This window comes from Eleutherodactylus coqui, chromosome 7 (assembly GCF_035609145.1).
Source record: "Eleutherodactylus coqui strain aEleCoq1 chromosome 7, aEleCoq1.hap1, whole genome shotgun sequence".
Lineage (NCBI taxonomy): Eukaryota > Metazoa > Chordata > Amphibia > Anura > Eleutherodactylidae > Eleutherodactylus > Eleutherodactylus coqui.
In genome coordinates, this window is record NC_089843.1 from 115,133,876 (window position 1) to 115,152,366 (window position 18,491).

Genomic DNA, 18,491 nt, shown 5'->3' on the forward strand with positions numbered 1-18,491 from the left:
TGTCCTATGAGGAACGGTTAAAGGATCTGGAAATATTTAGCTTGCAAGGCCCATTTACACTGGACGATTATTGCTAAAAATTTGCTAATCGGCGATCGTTTCAGCGATAATTGGTGCGTGTAAATGGGCGTGAGGCACCCGCATTTCGGGAACTTTTAGGTGATCCTTAAAATCAAGCTCCCCTAAAAATCATCACTCACTTTTATCTTAGGTCTCCAAGGGGGAGTGCTGATAGCATTGCTTCCCCATGGAGAACAAAGGATCTGAGCATAGATAATAGCCTAGCCTCGGGCTATTAGCTGTGTTAAGTGAAGGCTTCATTTGCATATATAATTGGTATTTAAGTAGCTGAGTAGCTAGTTAAATACCAATTATTTTTTATGCAAAATAATTGCTCAAAGCTGTTGCTCAAACTGTCATTTGAGCGATCATTGAGCAATTATCTGCTCGTGTAAATGGGCCTTATGTCTTTAAACAGAGTCTGGACAGATATGTCTGGGATGGTTTAGTGAATCTTGCCATGAGCAGGGGGTTGGACCTGATGATCCTGTTGGTCCCTTCTAACTCTATGATTCTATGAAATTGAGGAACGTATCTCACTATATGCAGATAAGCTTTTGTTGTATACTGGGCATGTGAGTAGATCAATGAGTCCTATTATGTTCATCTTTGATATACTTGGTAAGATACTTGGTCTCACTATTAATTGGGAGAAATGTGTGCTTACAGATCAACACCCCTTGGTGAATTTTATTGGGTGTATTGGAGATACGAAGAGTGTAATTTTTGTATACACAAATTCTTTCTTTTTATTTACAGCAATTCCCAATAAAGGTAAAAAAATGGGGAAAAGATTTAGTTCATATTAGCTAAGATAATTGAGCTGCAGTGTTGTTTATATTTCCAATTCTATCTCTCTCTGAAAGTCAACGAGTATCACAATTTTATTTAGTGCATAGAGTTTATTGTACTCCTTTAAAGTTGTTTAATATGGGTTTTAGATTAATCTCAGACTGTCCGAAATGTTATATGGATGGTGTAGATTTAATGCATATTAAATAAATAATAATTTTGGAAAGGGTTACTAAAGATAATTTTAAAATATGTAATTTGTCAATATTGGTCCTAATCACAGAACTTGTATACTGGATATTGTTGATGGGCATACTCTTTGGAAATTTAGAGAGCATTGTATCAGGCACAGAAGTGGATTACTGCCTGTTGGATACAGGCTCTCCACCCTACAGTAGAAGATTTTGCCGCAAAAATAAAGGTTATATCTTTGGAAAGGCTGTTTGACTAAGTGTGAGGAAATTTGGGAAGATGATCTGATATATATAATGGATAGTTTATAGCGTGCTGGTTGCTTTGAGCTATCATAGAAAAGCGAATGGGATTTGAAGATTTTGAAGCGGTGAGGAGTAGAGGTGGAGAAGTGTTGTTTTTTTCTCCTTTTTTTGGTATGTGCCCCAAAAATGTAATGATATGTAGAAAGAAAAATAATAAAAGGGGTATTCCAGAGACACAATGTTTTTACATGTTTCACCCATCAACTGGAGTGAAAAAGGATACCTGTGGAGGTTTTACTGTTGGGACTCCCACTGATGCCTAGAATAAGGGTCTGGTTGGTGTCCAATGCGCAGGCATACTGCTTCTCCTTTCATTTCAATAAAAACACTGGAGATTGTAGAGGTCAAGCACAAAGAATAGAACAGTAATGTACCGGCCTGACCTTTACTCTGTTCTCTTGCAGACTAGCCAAACACTGTTTTCGGGATGAGTGGGGGTCCTTGCAGTTGGATCCCACCAATCTATCAGTTTTCATCTACCAAGTCTCCAAAATTCCCTATTAATCATTTCCTGACCAGAGGTGACCTGGATTCAAGTAGTCTAGGGGCAGTCAGGAACTAGTTAAATGTTTTCATGTTCCATGAAAAATATTGTTTATAATAAAATGCAGTACATAATTATAAATAGGGCCGTGGAGTTGGTTCGCCAATTCTCTGAATCCTCAATTTTCTTAGACTCTGACTCCTTCATATATGACTCATGTGTTTTAAGTGATAAATTTACTGTATTAAAATGGTAACATCAGGCTTTTTATCATCTTGAAAAAATAATCAAGCTATTTTGACAGAACATAAAATATATTTATTGGAATACAGTTTCAGAACACAAAACTTTACTAGATTGAAAATATGTAATACACTATGCGTTTAGTAAGTGGGAAAAAAGTTTTAACAGAAATATAATAAAAACATTTGTGCAGTCTTTGAATTTGTTTTCATAAATAGTATCGCTTCCATCAAATTCTCCTTTCTAGATGACCTTCATCTGATCTAATTATTTTAAGATAAGTTAAAATTTATTTTTTATAAGCCAGAGTTGGTGCATTTCTACCAAGTCTGACTCCACCAAAATGGGACCCTGACTCTAAACTAATGTTAGAATAGCGGCAGCTATTGTCTCTATTATAGAGCCTTTCTGTGTCTGATCCACCTCAGTAATTTATCAAAATGGTTATACCTCCTCAGTCTTGCTTGCCTTGCTCTACTGGAGTGGTGAGTGGGCTACTTCCAATTCACAAAGCTTTTATAGGATTTTATTTGAATGACAGCTGCGAGCTGCCCCTGATTGGTCCCTGCGCTGAGCCAATCAGAGGCAGCACTCACTCACCCATTCATGAATTCATGAATGGGTAAGTGAGAGCTGCCTCTGATTGGTGAGGCTGTGACCAATCAGAGGCAGCTCATTCAGCAGGCGGGGATTTCAAATCCCCGGCTGCTGAATACTACTCAGAGCAGTTCAGGAGAACTGCCGGCCGGCCGCGCTGAACTTCGTCTGCCGGGACCAGGTGAGTATATATATATTTTTTTTTTTTACACATTTCTGGATGAATTTCCGGGAAGGGCTTATATTTTTAAGCCCTTCCCGAAAATTCATCGTGCGATCGCCGGCAGGCCATTGCTTTCAATGGAGCCGGCTGTATTGCCGGCTCCATTGAATTCAATGGGCAAACATCATTCTTCTCTGCCACAGCTGTTACAGCTGTGGCAGAGGAGAATGATTTGTCTACTATATGTTCTCAATGGGGTCGGCGCTGCTGCCGCCGGCCCCATTGAGCGCGTATAGAGAAGAGAACAGGAATCGCAGATCGCAGATAGGTGCGATCTGCAATTTCTGTTCTATAATTTATCGGACGAGCGCATAAAAAGCGCTCATGTGTCCGATACCATTGCAAAGCAATGGTTTTATAAAATCGCCAGAAGCATGCGCATGTGCAAATCGCGCGAAAAAACGCCCGTCTGACTGAGCCCTAAATGTTAAAAAAGTATTTTTTAAGCTTTTTACCCCCAATAAAACAAAAAAAACTGAACAAAAAGTCAATGAAAAAGATTTAAAAAAATAGCTCTATATGTCACAGGGAAAAAAATGCAGCGAAAATAATTTTGGTAGCTGAAGGAAAAGAAATAGGGCAGTAAAACCACCACATCGGTAACATCCCTAAAAGGTGTCTGGTCCTTAAGGTACAAAACAGCCTTGTCCTTAAGGGGTCAAAGGGATTGTACCAGAATTTTAAGTTATCTCCTATCTACAGGATAGGGGATAACTTGCAAATTGGTGGGGGTCACACCACTAAGACTCTTCTACCAATTTCAAGAATGGGGATCCCATGGTCCAAGGACTCCTCCCTGCAGAGTTGCTGCATCCCCCCGCAGTGAGTAGGAGACTAAATGAAGCACTGGTCACAAAAGCACACCAGTACTACATATACTTTCAGTGGAACTTCCGAGATACCCAAGTGGCACCTGCTCAGGTATTTCTGTCATCCCCATTGAAATGAATGGAGTGCTGACTGTGCATGCTTGGCAAGCACTCCCTTCATATTGCTGTCACTATGTTAGAGATTGCTGCTGGGATCTGTGGTTCTACATGTTTTCCCAGCAGCTCAGTATTACATTCGTGTGGGCAACTAAGCAACAGGCCCACGCGAACGTGACCCAAAGACACGGGTTAGGGGAAACTGACAACCTTGCACGCTAAAGTAGATGGTAAAGCTAAATATAAAAGTGAGGGATTAGTTTGTACATTGGCCAATGAACTTAAGCTGCAAGGCCCCGACAAGGCTCCTCGTGTTTTGCAGTCCCTACTCTAGCAAGACACTAAACAGGCAGCACAGGACACTACACACACAGCAAGCTGCAAGCTGATCAGACACTACTCACACAGCAGACACGACTGAGGAAATACAGCTTCCCCATTGCAGAGGGGCTGGAGTATATATCTACACCCAGACCCAGGGAATTGGCTGACCTGAACAACCACACCCAGCCAGCTCAATTAACCCTCAACTGTAGCAAAGGTGATTTAAGCTCCTAACATGCATATCTCAAACACACCTGCTCAGATGATCCCAAGGGAGATAAATTGGGTTACAGTCGAGACTCCGAGGTGGCCAAATCATGTTCTTCAACACTTGCTGTCATTCTTTTGACTGTACATAGACAGGAGGTATGTTTTGGCTCATTATCTTGCTGTTGTGTAAAGCCATGACCAATTAGATGGGTGCCAGAAGGGGTGGCATGGGGCAACAGGATGTTCTGGCAACACTTGGAGTCCATACCGTCTTTAATTTTTTGTACTAACCACAACACCTCCAAAACATCCCCAACTCAGGATGGTACTTCCGCCATGCTTGACTATGGGCTGAATACAAGTAGGAAACAAACTCTTACCTGTCACATGACAAATGAACTGTTGGCTCTTGGATGCAAAACACCTTAAATTTTGATTAAAAGAACCTTCCTCCACTGAGTAATAGTCCAGCTTCTGTGGCTTTTTTTGCCCATGATACTCTTTTATTTTTATTAATAGGCCCAAGAAATCATTTTCAGGCTGCAACTAGAGATGAGCGAACATACTCGTTAAGGGCAATTACTTGATCGAGCATCATTTTTTTCGAGTAATTGCCTACTTGGGTGAAAAGATTCGGGGGGTGGCGGGGTGGATAGGGGGGTAGCAGTGGGGAACAGGGGGGAGCTCTCTCCCCCCCCCCCACTTCCCCCTGCAACCCCCCATTCATCCCCGGCGCCCCCCGAATCTTTTCGCCCGATTAGGCAGTTACTCGAAAAAAGCGATGCTCGATCGAGTAATTGCCCTAAACGAGTACGCTCGCTCATCTCTAGCTAACACATCCCTTTCAGCCACTGGCTATAAGACAGCATTTGACAGTTGTGATTGACATGTTTTTCTTCCTCGTTTCCATCAGTACAACATGGACTGCAAGCTGTTTTAAATCTGTCTAACTTGACCGAGGAGGACTGGGCCAAAGCCATATGCCTGACCCACAAAATGACAGTCTCAAGTAGCCATCAGGAGCTCAACTACAAGCTGCTGACGAGATGGTATCGTACCCCTGTGTGCTCAGCCAAATATTATCCCGGGGTGTCTGACCTGTGTTGGAGGTGCCGAAGAGAGGTTGGCACTCTCTCACATATATGGTGGTCCTGCCCGCAGGTCAGGACATTGTGGAAGGAGATAGAGTCTCTTCTTAATGCCCTGAACAGGGATTGTCTGGTACTGTCACCTGAAATGGCCCTTCTGTCGATCCTCCCGGGATCAGTAAGAGTAAACAGGAGAAGCTCCCTAAGATTTTATCTTTTAGCCATGAGAACAGTGATACCGAGGTTATGGAGATCCCAAGATCCCCCCACAAAGGCGAACTGGGTGACTGCCTTGGACGAAATAGGCCACATGGAAGAGTTGAGAGCAAAACACGACGAGAAATATTCCGCATACCACGCCACATGGGAGCCCTGGTTAACATTCCGCAGCTCCCCAGGGTTTGGACAATGGCTGGTGAGTGGAGTTGTACCTAACTAACCCCATGTTTAAGTGCTGAGCTGTGGAACGGGGACCAAATTCATTCCCCCTTCTTCTCCCCTTCTTCTCCTCCCCCCCTCCTCTCTCCTTCCAGCTAAGCTTCCTTTCTCCTCCCCCCCTTCTCCTTTTCTTTTTCTTTTTTTTTCCTCTCTTCTCTTCTCATTTTCTTTTGTTTTACTTAAACCTTTCAATGTTATATAAGCTACAAGTTATAGTTACACTTAAAGTCTAAATTATGCTTTTGTTGACAGCAGTTGATCAGGGTGGGTGGGTGGGCGGGTGGGAGAGGTTAATGGGTAAAATGCTTCTAAGTAAAGGATACCAGCATAGGATCTGACGCGATACTGCAAACGACAATCACGAGGGACAAACAAGGCTAACCGCGAAATTGTTAAATATGAAAAGGTTTCCACAATGTTTGTACTGTAGAAAAATTCAATAAAATATACTTTGAAATAAATCTGTCTAACTTGGACTACAATCTGATAAATTTGTCATCCATTTTTGTGGTCACTCGAAGTTATCCAGGTTTTGGCTGAACATGTTTACTCTTGTTTTCGACATACTTCTTGAAGGTACACATGCATGCCACCAAGAGAAACCTTCTCCAGGTCAGCAATTTCACATAAATTATGCCCTGCATTTCCCAAAGTAACTATGGCAGATTACTTTTCTATTGATAACTCCTTCCTGAGAGCCATTTACATGACCACTTCACAAGTTTACAAAGTATCACAATATTAGGCGAACATCAGGACTTCTTTCACTGTGTACAATGGTGATTTAGAAACCTGCGTAAAAGAGAAACTATCTTTGTTGCCCATAGCAACTGATCACATCTCAGCTTTCATTTCATATTCTGTTCTTGAAAAATTAAAGCTATGCTGTGATTGGTTGCTATGGGCTATAAAGACAGGTTCTTTCTTTACACAGGTTTCATAGCCCTATTCCTTCCAAAACTACAATTTCAAGGTTATTTAAACTCCTTAACATTGAAATTGCAACATCAAGAAGGCATGGAATTATGGAAATCGCAAGATCGATAGACATGTTAATGATATGCAAATGATGGAAACAAAATATTCAATATACTTAAATTTATTCAGTATCGAGTATGAGCACCATACGCAGAAATACACGCACTTACATGCCTTTGCATGGTATGTTCTGTGACACTGATTGCACTTGGTATAAAAGTAAAAAATAAAAAATAAAAACTATCCCGCGCCTTGGCAGAAAACCAATCTTTTTTTATTCTTTAAAACAACGCGTTTCAACACAATATGTGTCTTTTTCAAGTTGATGAACTTGAAAAAGACACATATTGTGTTGAAACGCGTTGTTTTAAAGAATAAAAAAAGATTGGTTTTCTGCCAAGGCGCGGGATAGTTTTTATTTTTTACTTTTATACTAAGTTATCCAGCCCGACCGTGCTTGCAAACACGGTGAAAGGATATCCCTGGACGCCACTCCAAAAAAGAAACATGGAGAAGCAAGAAACCTGCTGAAGGCTAACGTGGACAACAGGTGCAGAGGGGTTAACTCCTTCACCACCGGATTAACCCTTCTGGCACCGGGTAAGTCCACCTTTCATTTAGCTACAAAAGCATTTTTAAACTGCAAGTGAGGCGCATTTTAAAGTACATTTTCTATTTTTCTTTTACTGATTGCACTTGGGCGCACAAATCATTGAGATGCACTGCTGGCAGCTCCCTTTGCAATTGCCAACCAGTGACGTCGCTGATGTGCTTGATGGTAGACAAGTCCATAGATGCTGCAGGTTATGGTAGCCTGTTTAATCGACGCAGGCTGCTAACAGTTGCAAAAGCAATATGCTTTGGCATTGTGCTGTTGAAAAATGGCTCCTTGGACACTTCCAAGAAAGGGCTTTACCGCTGGTTCCACGACCAAATCAACATAATGATGAGCTGTTAGTGTACCTGTAATGGAAACTTCAGGGATCCAGTTACCTTACATTATGCTAAGTGGTCCAAAATTCTGGGAGTAGGACCACTGTGACGTTTCCTTGTGAAAGCCTCTTCATGGTGTTGCCCGAATGGTCTGCAGACCAATCTCTGGTTATCCATTGCATGTGAGACAAAAGCAGAACTCACTGAAGAGGATAGACCTCCATTCCAGCCTCCATTACAGTCTTGCTCTGCACCCTGATAGCCTTTGACATTGAAGTGAGGTCAATGGAACACATGTCGCTGGGCACCTGGCTCATAGCTCAATGTTGTGCAAGCACCTTCTGATGGTTTGTGTAGACACTGCTCAATGCTCAAGGCTTGGGATGTAGCATCCAATTGCAAAGTACAGAATGGATTACTACACACCATTCTTCTAATCCAACGATCCGTCCATGCAGAGTTACGCTTTTGTGTATCTCTTGCTCTCATTCGAGTTCGTTATTCTTCCAACCACTCGAACACACAATGTTGAATAGTGTCGGCTGGCATCTCCGCCTACAAGCATAGCGATCTGCTGGTATGATAAACCAAGGTCTCTCAGTTCATGTATTCTGTCCTTCTCAATTTGCAACAAGTGATGATAAATGATGCATTGACGGACAGGTGGCATTGCACAATCATACTTTATCTGACTTTTGAGGTTTCATGTGGCTGAAAAATCTTGCTTTCATTATGGCTTTTATACCATTGAAGCCCCTCCCATATGTTACGGATTGGAGCTAGGTGCTTGAAAATTTGATCTTGTGAGTATTCTAGGAACACCTACTTAATTTGCATAACCTTACATCTTGACCTTCCTAGTAATGCAATTTCAATGTTGACGAGTGTATATAAATAATATATAAGTACAATGCATACGAGTGCAGAAAGTGTACAAAGCAGCAGGTGGACTCATTTCTCTGCAAAACACACATCATGTTCATCCTTTACAAAGGAATCGAGAAATCCGGGGGTGTATTGAAATTAATGAGCAGTAGTGTATGTGTGCAGTGTACAGAAGACATCATAGCAGATTGTTTCAAGCCACCAGCTCGCAGAAGACTGAGAACTAAAGATGGAGTCTGTCAAGGGAAAAATTGGTGAAAAATGCACTATATAATTCATATAATGACCAAAAATAGCGTTATCCTTCATCTACACATACATTGCAGTTTATTCTGGAAAGTCACCTGAAAGTGTGGGTACACTTTAAATGAACTGAAAGGAATTGTAAACAAGATGGGAGTATAATAAATAGGTAGTAGCTAATAATGAATATTCTGTACATATGTCATAAAATTATACAGTGTATGAAAGTATGAAAAATCATAAATTCAAGCACAAACATGAATGAAAAAATGTCACCAGTCAATCTGGTTGTTTTGAACAGTATTAGTATTAGCTCATTTAATTGATTGGAGAACATGTCTATCAACTACATTCTGTCAAAAAAATCAAGCACCCAGAAGAAGGTGTTGTTTTACTGCAAAACCCAGTATGCAGTTACATCTCAGGCAGATATGCAAATGATTAGAGTTGTGGCGTGATTAGATGAACAGTCTTGCCACCTGAGGCCCCAAAAGTTGTTCTACCCTATGCCTATTAAAAGGCTCTAAGAGGCTACCTGTGTGTAGTGACCTCTTTTTCCGCTTGTGTAGAGCTTGTTGACCACTAGACGCCTCTATGATGCAATCAAAGAGATTTTGCCCAGTTTGAGAGGGGAGCATTATTGGAATGTGAGAAGCTGAATGGTCGTATAAACAAATTGCCAACTGGGCTGTTCTGACTAGACTCTTAGGAGGGATTTGAACCAGTAGATGTGTGAGGGTACACACACAAGGCAACTGAGCTTAGGACATCCTCGACCGACCACCAGTAGAGAGGATTGTCTGATTGTCTGACAAGCACGAGCAGCTCCAACTGTTTTATTGACTGCCATCCAGAGACAGGTGGCACCATCATTACAGGGTCCTGTGACTTTTGGAACAATTTCCTGGAACTAGGCTGGAGAACATTTGCCCATTACATGTACTGCCTTTGACACCCTTTGTCACCTCCATTTGCAGTAGTGTTGTAAACAATGAAACTGGACTACTACAGAGTGGAACCGGGTTGTCTTCAGCGATGAATGCAGGTTTCTTTCGGGCACTGGCGATAGCCATGTTCATGTCTGAAGAGCTTAGGGATGAGCGTCTCAATCCTGCCTTTGCTATCGAGTGGCACACTGTGCCTACTGTTAGTGTGATGGTCTGGGGGCTATTGCATATGACAGTTGTTCACCCCTAGTAGTGGTACGAGGGACAATGACAGCTCAGCGATATGTTCAGGATGTCCTGCAGCCACATGTGTTTCTCTCATGGTGGCTTCCAAGAGGCATTTTCCTGCAGAATAATGCTTGGCCGCACACACAAGGGGGTCACAACATTGGCACACTTCCGTAGCCTGCCCTGTCACCAGATTTATCACTAATGGAACATGTATTGGACCATCTGGGAAGCCAACTTTGACACTTATGGGTTTGCATGATCTAGAGACTCAGTTACAGTTACAGCACACTGCGGCACATATGGTTGATTTGGCTGACTGATGATGTGGAGCTCTCTAGCCAGCCAATGACCATCAGTATGTGCACTTAAATACCAGCCACTCTTGCTAGAGGGTGCTACTCATTTATACCTTTAACATCTCCTAACTTACCTGGGTATTAGGATGTATGTTGTGCAGACCTTTATTCTGTGTGTCTTGTTCTGTCAGTCTCCTTTGTGGTCTGCATTCATGCTTTTCAGTTTGGTTTCTGTCTGTGTTTGCCTTGTCTGAATTCTGTCTGATGTTCTGTTTTGGCTAATGTCTGAACTGTCCTATGTCTGTTCCACCCACCCGTTGGTTGTCGGACGCCCAGTTCTTGTTTGTTTGTCCTACCCTTCTGTTGGTGGGCAGATGCTTGAGCCTTATCTAGTCCCCTTTTGTCTGTTAGCAGGCGGACACTAGGGCCTTGTTTTGTCTTAGGACTGACCCATTACGCTATGGGGTTCTCCTTTCCTACTCCCTGAAGGGAGCAGGGAAATGGAACCCCCACCACAGATGTGAAAACAGCCTTACTTATATCAACTTTACAATCACACATGTGAAGTTTCATTCGAGTCTGATAACTCCTAGGTGCTTGATTTTTTTTTACAATGAGTGTATCTATATTGTTCTAGGTATTTGTTCATCCATGTGCAATTCTTAACTGTCTGTATCTTTTATGAGCATTTAGACTGTTTGAATTTAGACCCCGTGTCAATGGGTCATTGATCCTGGATACCACATGTCAAAAGTTCTAATATTTTGAGAGTGCAAACAGGATACAAAAAAACGTGTTTAGAAATTGCATACATTAACAATAGAATCATTTTAATCAAGGGTCTATGAATTTATTATGTTAAAGGGATCATCCTAGGATTGAATATTATGACTGTCTGATCAGTAGGAGTCCAACCACTGGAAGCCAGGCTGATCATGACAATGGGAATCCCATGCCTTCCTGTGTGAATGCAGGGCTGGCCAAGCATGAGTACTGCTCCTACATTCATCTCTATGGGACTGCTGGAGATAGCCAAGCACCATAGAGACAAATGTAGAAGCAATGCACGTGCTTGGCTGCTTCTTCCTTTACACACGAACCCTTGTTCTCATATTGGTGGGGGTCCAAGTGGCTGGACCTCCCCCAATTTTACCTGCACAGCAGCCTTCTCATCTATCCACTGTGCAGGGAACTAGTTGTTGCAGTTCCTTACACACCACGTGGACAGAACTGTTGTTGTGCAAAAAAAATTCTTTGATGTCTGTGAATTTAGCTAGCTGTAGGATGGCATACTGTAGCGATATGCCATCACTTACTATGGAGGTCAAATCCCTTTAATGTTTACTACTTTAGAAGTTATACACAGAAAAGTAATTTATCAAGGGTGTAGAAAATAATAGGACATTGTTAAGTGTCTGCAACAAAAATGTCCTATTATTTTAAATGTATATGCATTTGTGTAGGAGTGACTGCCTACACTTTTGTCCTGCAGTCCACTCACCCATCTGTCTCAGGTGCTTTCCCATTCATGTGGGGGCTTTTAGCCCAAAGAGAGGCGTGTTTTAGAGTCAGGAACTCTTTCAACAAGGTTTGCCTGGTCTTGACGGATGGGCCCACATGCTTTGATCAAAATGTGTGCTAAGATCCTTGCATTTTTATGCGACTAGTATAAACAACAGTTGTGCAATTTTATATTCAGATATTTGTTGTGAAACACGTGTTTCTGTTAATTGTTATGAGTCTGTCCTATGAGGATATTGCCAGGTAAATGGTGATTACAATTACAATATACAAAATCAATAATTAAATGATATGAATAATGCATAGGTACAGTGATATAAACTCTCTCGCATTGGGCACCCAGAGGACTCTGAATAGACCTCTGATCTAATGAAAAATTCTACAGAGTGAATTGTCAGATGCATTAAAGAATCTACATTAGATAATAGAAGCAGGTGTGGACATCTACTGTATTTTTCTGACAATAAGACACAGATTTGAGCAAGATAAAATCTTGCTGAAAAGCACCTGCTCCTTATCGTCCAGAGTCAAGGGGGTCTGATAGATCCAGAGACCCCTGACCGCTGTCTTAACCCTTTGCAATCCAATTTTGGATTCAGGGTTTCCTAGGGGGATTTCTCTTTCTGCCATTATACAATGGCACCATCTGCTGGCTAGAGCCAGTACTGTGATATGTGACATGTTGGAGAGGCCCCCCGACAACAGAGTGGCCAATAATATACAGTAAGAATACCCTGCCGGACGTCTTCCAACATCAGAGCTGTACAGCCTTCAATCAGAATGTCTTTAGTCATCAGACAGTGGATTGGAAAGGGTTAATGATCTCGCAGTGCCTACCAAGGCAGAACAGTCTTCCCTCTCCCTACCCGATCAGTCCTCTTCAGCAGATCACTTACAGGGATGCAGGTCCTCCTCTGTACACACAGGGACAGACAATGGCAAAGATCAAAGGTCTTGCAGTAGCAGCAGGACCATAGATGATGTCATAACCATGTGACCAGGAAGCAGATAGAGGAGCTTATCTATTACTACACGTGTATGTGGGGATTAAGTATTAATAAAATCAGTGTTTAACATGCCAGGTGTAGATTGTGTGTGTGTGTATGTTTAGCAGAGCTGTATGAGCACATACAGCAAAGGTGTATATGTGCAAGCATCTAGCAGAGCTGTGTGTGCATGCAGCAGAGGTGTATGTGAATGCTGCAGAGCTGTGTGCATGTTGCAGAGTTGTGCAGCAGTTTTGTATATTATGTGTATAATGTGAACTAATATGCTTTAGCCGTTGTTTGAATGGACACACTAGTTTAATCGGAGCTGACTGTTAACTATTAACCCCCTTTTCTATACTAGAACACCAAAGTTAATGACAGCAGCCCCTCCACTTTGTTAGACCCCCAGAGACGTTTAAATTAGTATGAAATATTTTCTCCTGTTGTCTAAACCTGGGGTGCATCTTATAGTCCGAAAAGCACAGTAATATTTTCTGTCCAATTATAATTCAGTGACCCTCTAGACGTTTTGTGCCCTATGGTTACTCTCTTGTGTCCATCTCTTTAGCGTGTCTCAACGACATTCATTACTTCTTTTCCTATCGGTGTCTTTTGGGCTGGACTATAGACATTTTACAAATTAGTATTTTAATCAGCACTTGCAGCAGATAATGTCATAAACGTGACAGAAAGCTAAAAGTTAATGTCTTCCATTGGTAATAAGGCAGCTGCTGTAAATGCCACGCTTCTAGAAATGTGTAGAGCTTGCCAGCGTAGCATGTGAGCCCCAGTGTGCGAGCGTCTGTGTGTGTTGTCAGTGTCGGCTGGCTTCGCCTGTGCTGCAGCAGCTGATTATGTCTCATAGACACACAATACAGCAAGTGGATAGAGCTTTACAATCAGCTTCAGAATAGCACATTGCTTCTGCCAGTGTGGTATTCCTCTTTACACCTGATTCACTCACTGCTGTTCTTCACTTGAAGGCAGATCCTTTGACCTAAGCAGATTAGACGCATGAACGACACAGCAAGCTATCTGCGCTTTTCAAGGAAGAGATTTGGCTCCAAAATAGGGCACTAAGCTTTTCAGCCTTATTCCTATTTACCTAGTCAGCACGATGCAGTGTCTCAGGGTGCTTAGTTGCCTCCTGGGGAATCAACTGGGAAACAAAAGCAGAAGTGGCAGCCGCTGCAAATGTGGAAGTCTGTGCCATTAGAGAAAGCGCTTGCTAATAATGGCCTGTGAGACCCAGGTTTCCTTGGTTTCCATGACAGCTATTAGGTACCATAGAAATTGAATTGCACACCGCTCCTGGGGGAGTGAAAGGGTGTTCGAATGACAGAGCATATTACCTAGAACTTGTCGTGTTCATCTTTTTGAAAACTAACTGGATTATGGCTTTTTTTGTGTCCTTTCCTTGCAGAAGATTTGGATTGCTTCTAAACATTCATTTCCAATAATAATTACTCTTTTTTGTGTTTGTGCGTAGAACTGATCTCGGAAAATCAAGGATATGAGCTGTTATACAGGTGGGCTACAAAGGGGGAGTGAAAAGACCAAGCATCCAATCAGGTATTGGCTACCTGCAACACCAACAATATGCCCCTGCAACAGATTTCTGTAGTCCCTGCAAGGGAAACTGCTAGCAATGGAAGAAGTTCAATGGGAAAAAACAGAGAGAAGAACAAAGAAGTTGAGGTAAGTACGGTGCTGCTCTTGCCCAGTATATACATTGTTCCCTATGAGAGATACCAAAACTGACAGCAATGCTTTTCATGATACATCGGTACTAACTGTAATGCATGCATAATGCTTTCATAGCTATCTAGATTTCCAGGTCTGTACTATACTCAAGTTGGCTGCTTTGTAATTATAAAAATGAATTAAGATGCTTATCTACTATTGTTATTATTAGTGCCTAGAGTTCTGTGGCTCCAGTGACAGAGAGGGCTAGAAAATACATTCATCTAAAACTATTATTATTATTATTAGCACCAATAGTAATAATGGCAGCATTGGGAAAATGAAACTTGCAGGAGCAATAAAGTATGTGGCATAAATTAATAGCCATTCATTAATGCTTTCATTACCAACGCACTTACTGAATCTTGAGCTGTAGGATGCTATATTAAGCACAAGTAGACTTTTTGTAAGGAGTCAGCCAGTGCTTTGTTACCAGCCTCATAATTAATTATAATCCTTGCTGCTAATGACTAGAGCACGTTGAAGGGAATTCAGAGGATTAATATGATGGAATGTTTTTGAGTAGTAGAAATGTAATGTCTCCTATTCTTGTAATACTTACTGTGTAACCAAAATTTACTTTAATGGGAACCTGTCACCTCCAAACAGTAATATAAACTAAATTATGGTGCTGTTTGAAAAGGTGATAGGGAGACTGGGGATGCATTTTTTTTTATATTCACCCGCTCTCCGATTCCTGTGGCGTCTCTCAGTGAAGACCGCTCATGTTCTAAAGGTCTGACTTTCTTTTGCAGACCGCTGCGCATGTGCTCTCCCATAGACTTCTAGGGGAGAGGGGCATGCACAGCACTCTAAAAAGAGTCAGATTTTCAGGCTGTGCTTGGACTTCACCAGGGAAGTATTAAAAAAAATACATAAAATTTATAACTAAAAAAAAAAATAAAAAAAATAAAATATATATATATATATATATATATATATATATATAAAACATTCCCTGGCTCCTTGTCACCTCTTCGAACAGCACCATAACTTAGCTTATGGTGTTGGTCAGAAGTGACAGGTTTCCTTTGAAGTTAGTTTTTCTTTTCTGGGAGAATTCAAGTGCTTTAATGCCTAATTAAATATCGAGGGGCACATGGCTGATGATATTAACTAGAGATGAGCGAGTGTACTCGCTAAAGGCAATTGCTCGAGCGAGCATTGCCTTTAGCGAGTACCTGCCCGCTCGAGATGAAAGGTTCGGGTGCCGGCAGCAGGCAGGGATCTGCGGGGGAGAGTGGAACGGAGGGGAGATCTCTCTCTCCCTCTCTCCCCCCCGCTCCCTCCTTCTGACAGCCGCTAATCACAGCCGCTCCCCCGCGCCGACACCCGAACCTTCCGTCTCGAGCGGGCAGGTACTCGATAAAGGCAATGCTCGCTCGAGCAATTGCCTTTACCGAGTATACTCGCTCATCTCTAATATTAATATATAAGCACTATTTATCCATATACATCCTTTGGGTCTTCACACTTTGCAACTACACACCATATTTTGATACCGCATAGTATTTTAATATCACATAGTCTATGGTGGTCTGGCTAGGAAGATAGTAGGTCTCTGTTCCTCGTTAATTGTGTGTGGGCCAAAGGGTAGTCCCAACCACCCGAGTAGTTATCACTTTTTTATTGCTGGATTCAACCCCATTACAGGCAAAATGTAATTTACATAATCCAAGACAGTGTGAATTGTGAAATTCAGTAGATTTCTTCTTTAACCCTTTAATTACCAAGGATCATTGATGCGCTTGCATCCAGGTCACATTTCGCAGTTTTATTTTTCTTTCAGTTTTACTTTTTTATTTTTCAGGTGACAGCTTCTTTTTTGCAGATGAGTTGTATTTTTTAATGGCACCATTTCATGCACCATGTAATATACTAAAATATTTGAAAAAATTTCTAAGTGGGGTGCATTTGGAAAAAAACGACAATTGAATCATTGTGGTTTTTTTTTATTTTTATGGCTTTCATAGTGCAGTAAAATGTTATCTTTATTCTGTGGGTCAATACAAGTACAGAGATACCAAATTTATATAATTATTTTATATAGTAATACTTTAAATAATAAAATACCTTTTTAAAAAAATGATTTCTATTGCCATCCTTTGACCTCTAGAACCTTTTTATTTTTCCATTAATAGGGCTGTATGAGGGCTTTTTTATTGCGAGAAACTCTACTGATCGTATTGGTACCATTTTGGGGGACTATACGACTTTTTGATAGATTGTTATTCAATTTTTTCTTGGAGACGGAATGACCAAAAAAGTGCAATTCTGCTGTTGTGTATTTTTCTCTGACGTAGTTAATTAAATGGGATTAATAATTCGATATTTTTTTAAAAAATGGACCTTCATAGATGCATGATACCAATTTGTAGCTTTTTTTATTTCTTTTATTTTTTATATGTGATAAATCATAAAATCATAGAATCATAGAATTGGAAGGGACTTCCAGAGTCATCAGTTCCAACCCCCTGCTCAATACAGGATTCACTACCATTCAAGGAGAACTCACTACCTCCTGTGGCAACCTGTCCCATTCATTAATCACTCTCACCCTGAAAAGGTTTTTTCTAATATCTAATCTGTGTCTCCTCCCTTTCAGTTCCATTCCATTGCTTCTAGTCTTTCCTTGTGCAAATGAGAATATAGCTCTTCCATCTACACTGTTACAGCCCTTCAGATATTTGTAGACAGCTATTAAGTCTCTTCTCTTATTCCTTTGTTTCAAGCTAAACATTCCCGGGCCCTTTAGCCATTCCTTATAGGATACAATTTTCAGGCCACTTACCATCCTGGTAGCTCTTTTCTGAACTTGCTCCAGCTTGTCAATGTCTTTATTAAATTGTGATGCCCAGAACTGGACACAGTATTCCAGAGGAGGTCTGACTAAGAGAGTGTAGACGGGGATATTTACTTAAAGTGATCTAGACACTATGCTTCTCTTAATACATCCCAAAATTGTGTTTCCCTTTTTTTCTGCTGCATCACACTGTTGACTCATGTTCAGTCTATGATCTATTTTGTATACCCATTTTTTCACATGTGCTCTTCCTTAGTCCAATTCCTCCTATTTTGTACATGCTTTTTCATGTTTTTTGCTCACATGTAGTACTTTGCATTTCTCCCTGTTAAATACCATTCTGTTAGTCATGGCCCATTGTTCAAGCTGGTCTAGATCTTTTTGAATCCTCACTTTCTCTTCCCTAGTGCTAGCTATTCTTCCTAGCTTTGTGTCGTTAGCAAATTTGATCAACTTCCCCTCAATTTCCTGATCTAGATCATTTTTAAAATGTTAAACACCACGGGGCCCAGGACAGAGCTTTGTGGTACCCCACTTAAGAAATAATTTCAATTGGATGGGCAGTCATTTATGACCACTCTTTGAGTACGATCACTCAACCACTTGTGAATCCACCTAACATTTTCCTTGTCAATGATATATGAGATACTTTGTCAAATGTTTTGCTGAAGTCAAGATATACTGTATCTATCTTTTCCAATCTTCTGAGACTTCTCCTGTTCTCCAGAAGTTTTCAAAGATTACGGTGAGTGGATCAGTAATTAGCTCTTCCTTCAGTACCCCAAGATGTAATTCATCTGGACCGGACTTGGAGACTTGAATTCATTTACATTAGCTAAGTGTTCCCTCACAATCTCTCTGCTTACAGATAGCCTGCATTCTTTTATTCTCCCAATATAACAGAGAAGATCAGTTGATGTCCCATCTACTTTCTGAGAAAAAACAAATATAAAATAAGAATTTCAAATTTCAGCCTTTTTAACATGTTTGACCAATTTACCATTTTCATCCTGTAAAAATCCAATAGCATATTTGACTTT

At 41.0% G+C, this 18,491-nt stretch overlaps 1 protein-coding gene across 1 annotated transcript in view; it reads left to right on the top strand.

Moving 5' to 3' along the window:
* Window positions 1–14,437: 14,437 nt before the first annotated feature.
* MARCHF1 (membrane associated ring-CH-type finger 1) overlaps window positions 14,438–18,491 on the top strand; it is a 265,460-nt gene continuing 261,406 nt past the window's right edge. The window contains exon 1 of the mRNA XM_066574677.1: window positions 14,438–14,603. Within this exon, the coding sequence (XP_066430774.1) occupies window positions 14,505–14,603 (99 nt within the window). The 5' untranslated portion in view covers window positions 14,438–14,504. The remainder of the gene's footprint in view (window positions 14,604–18,491) is intronic.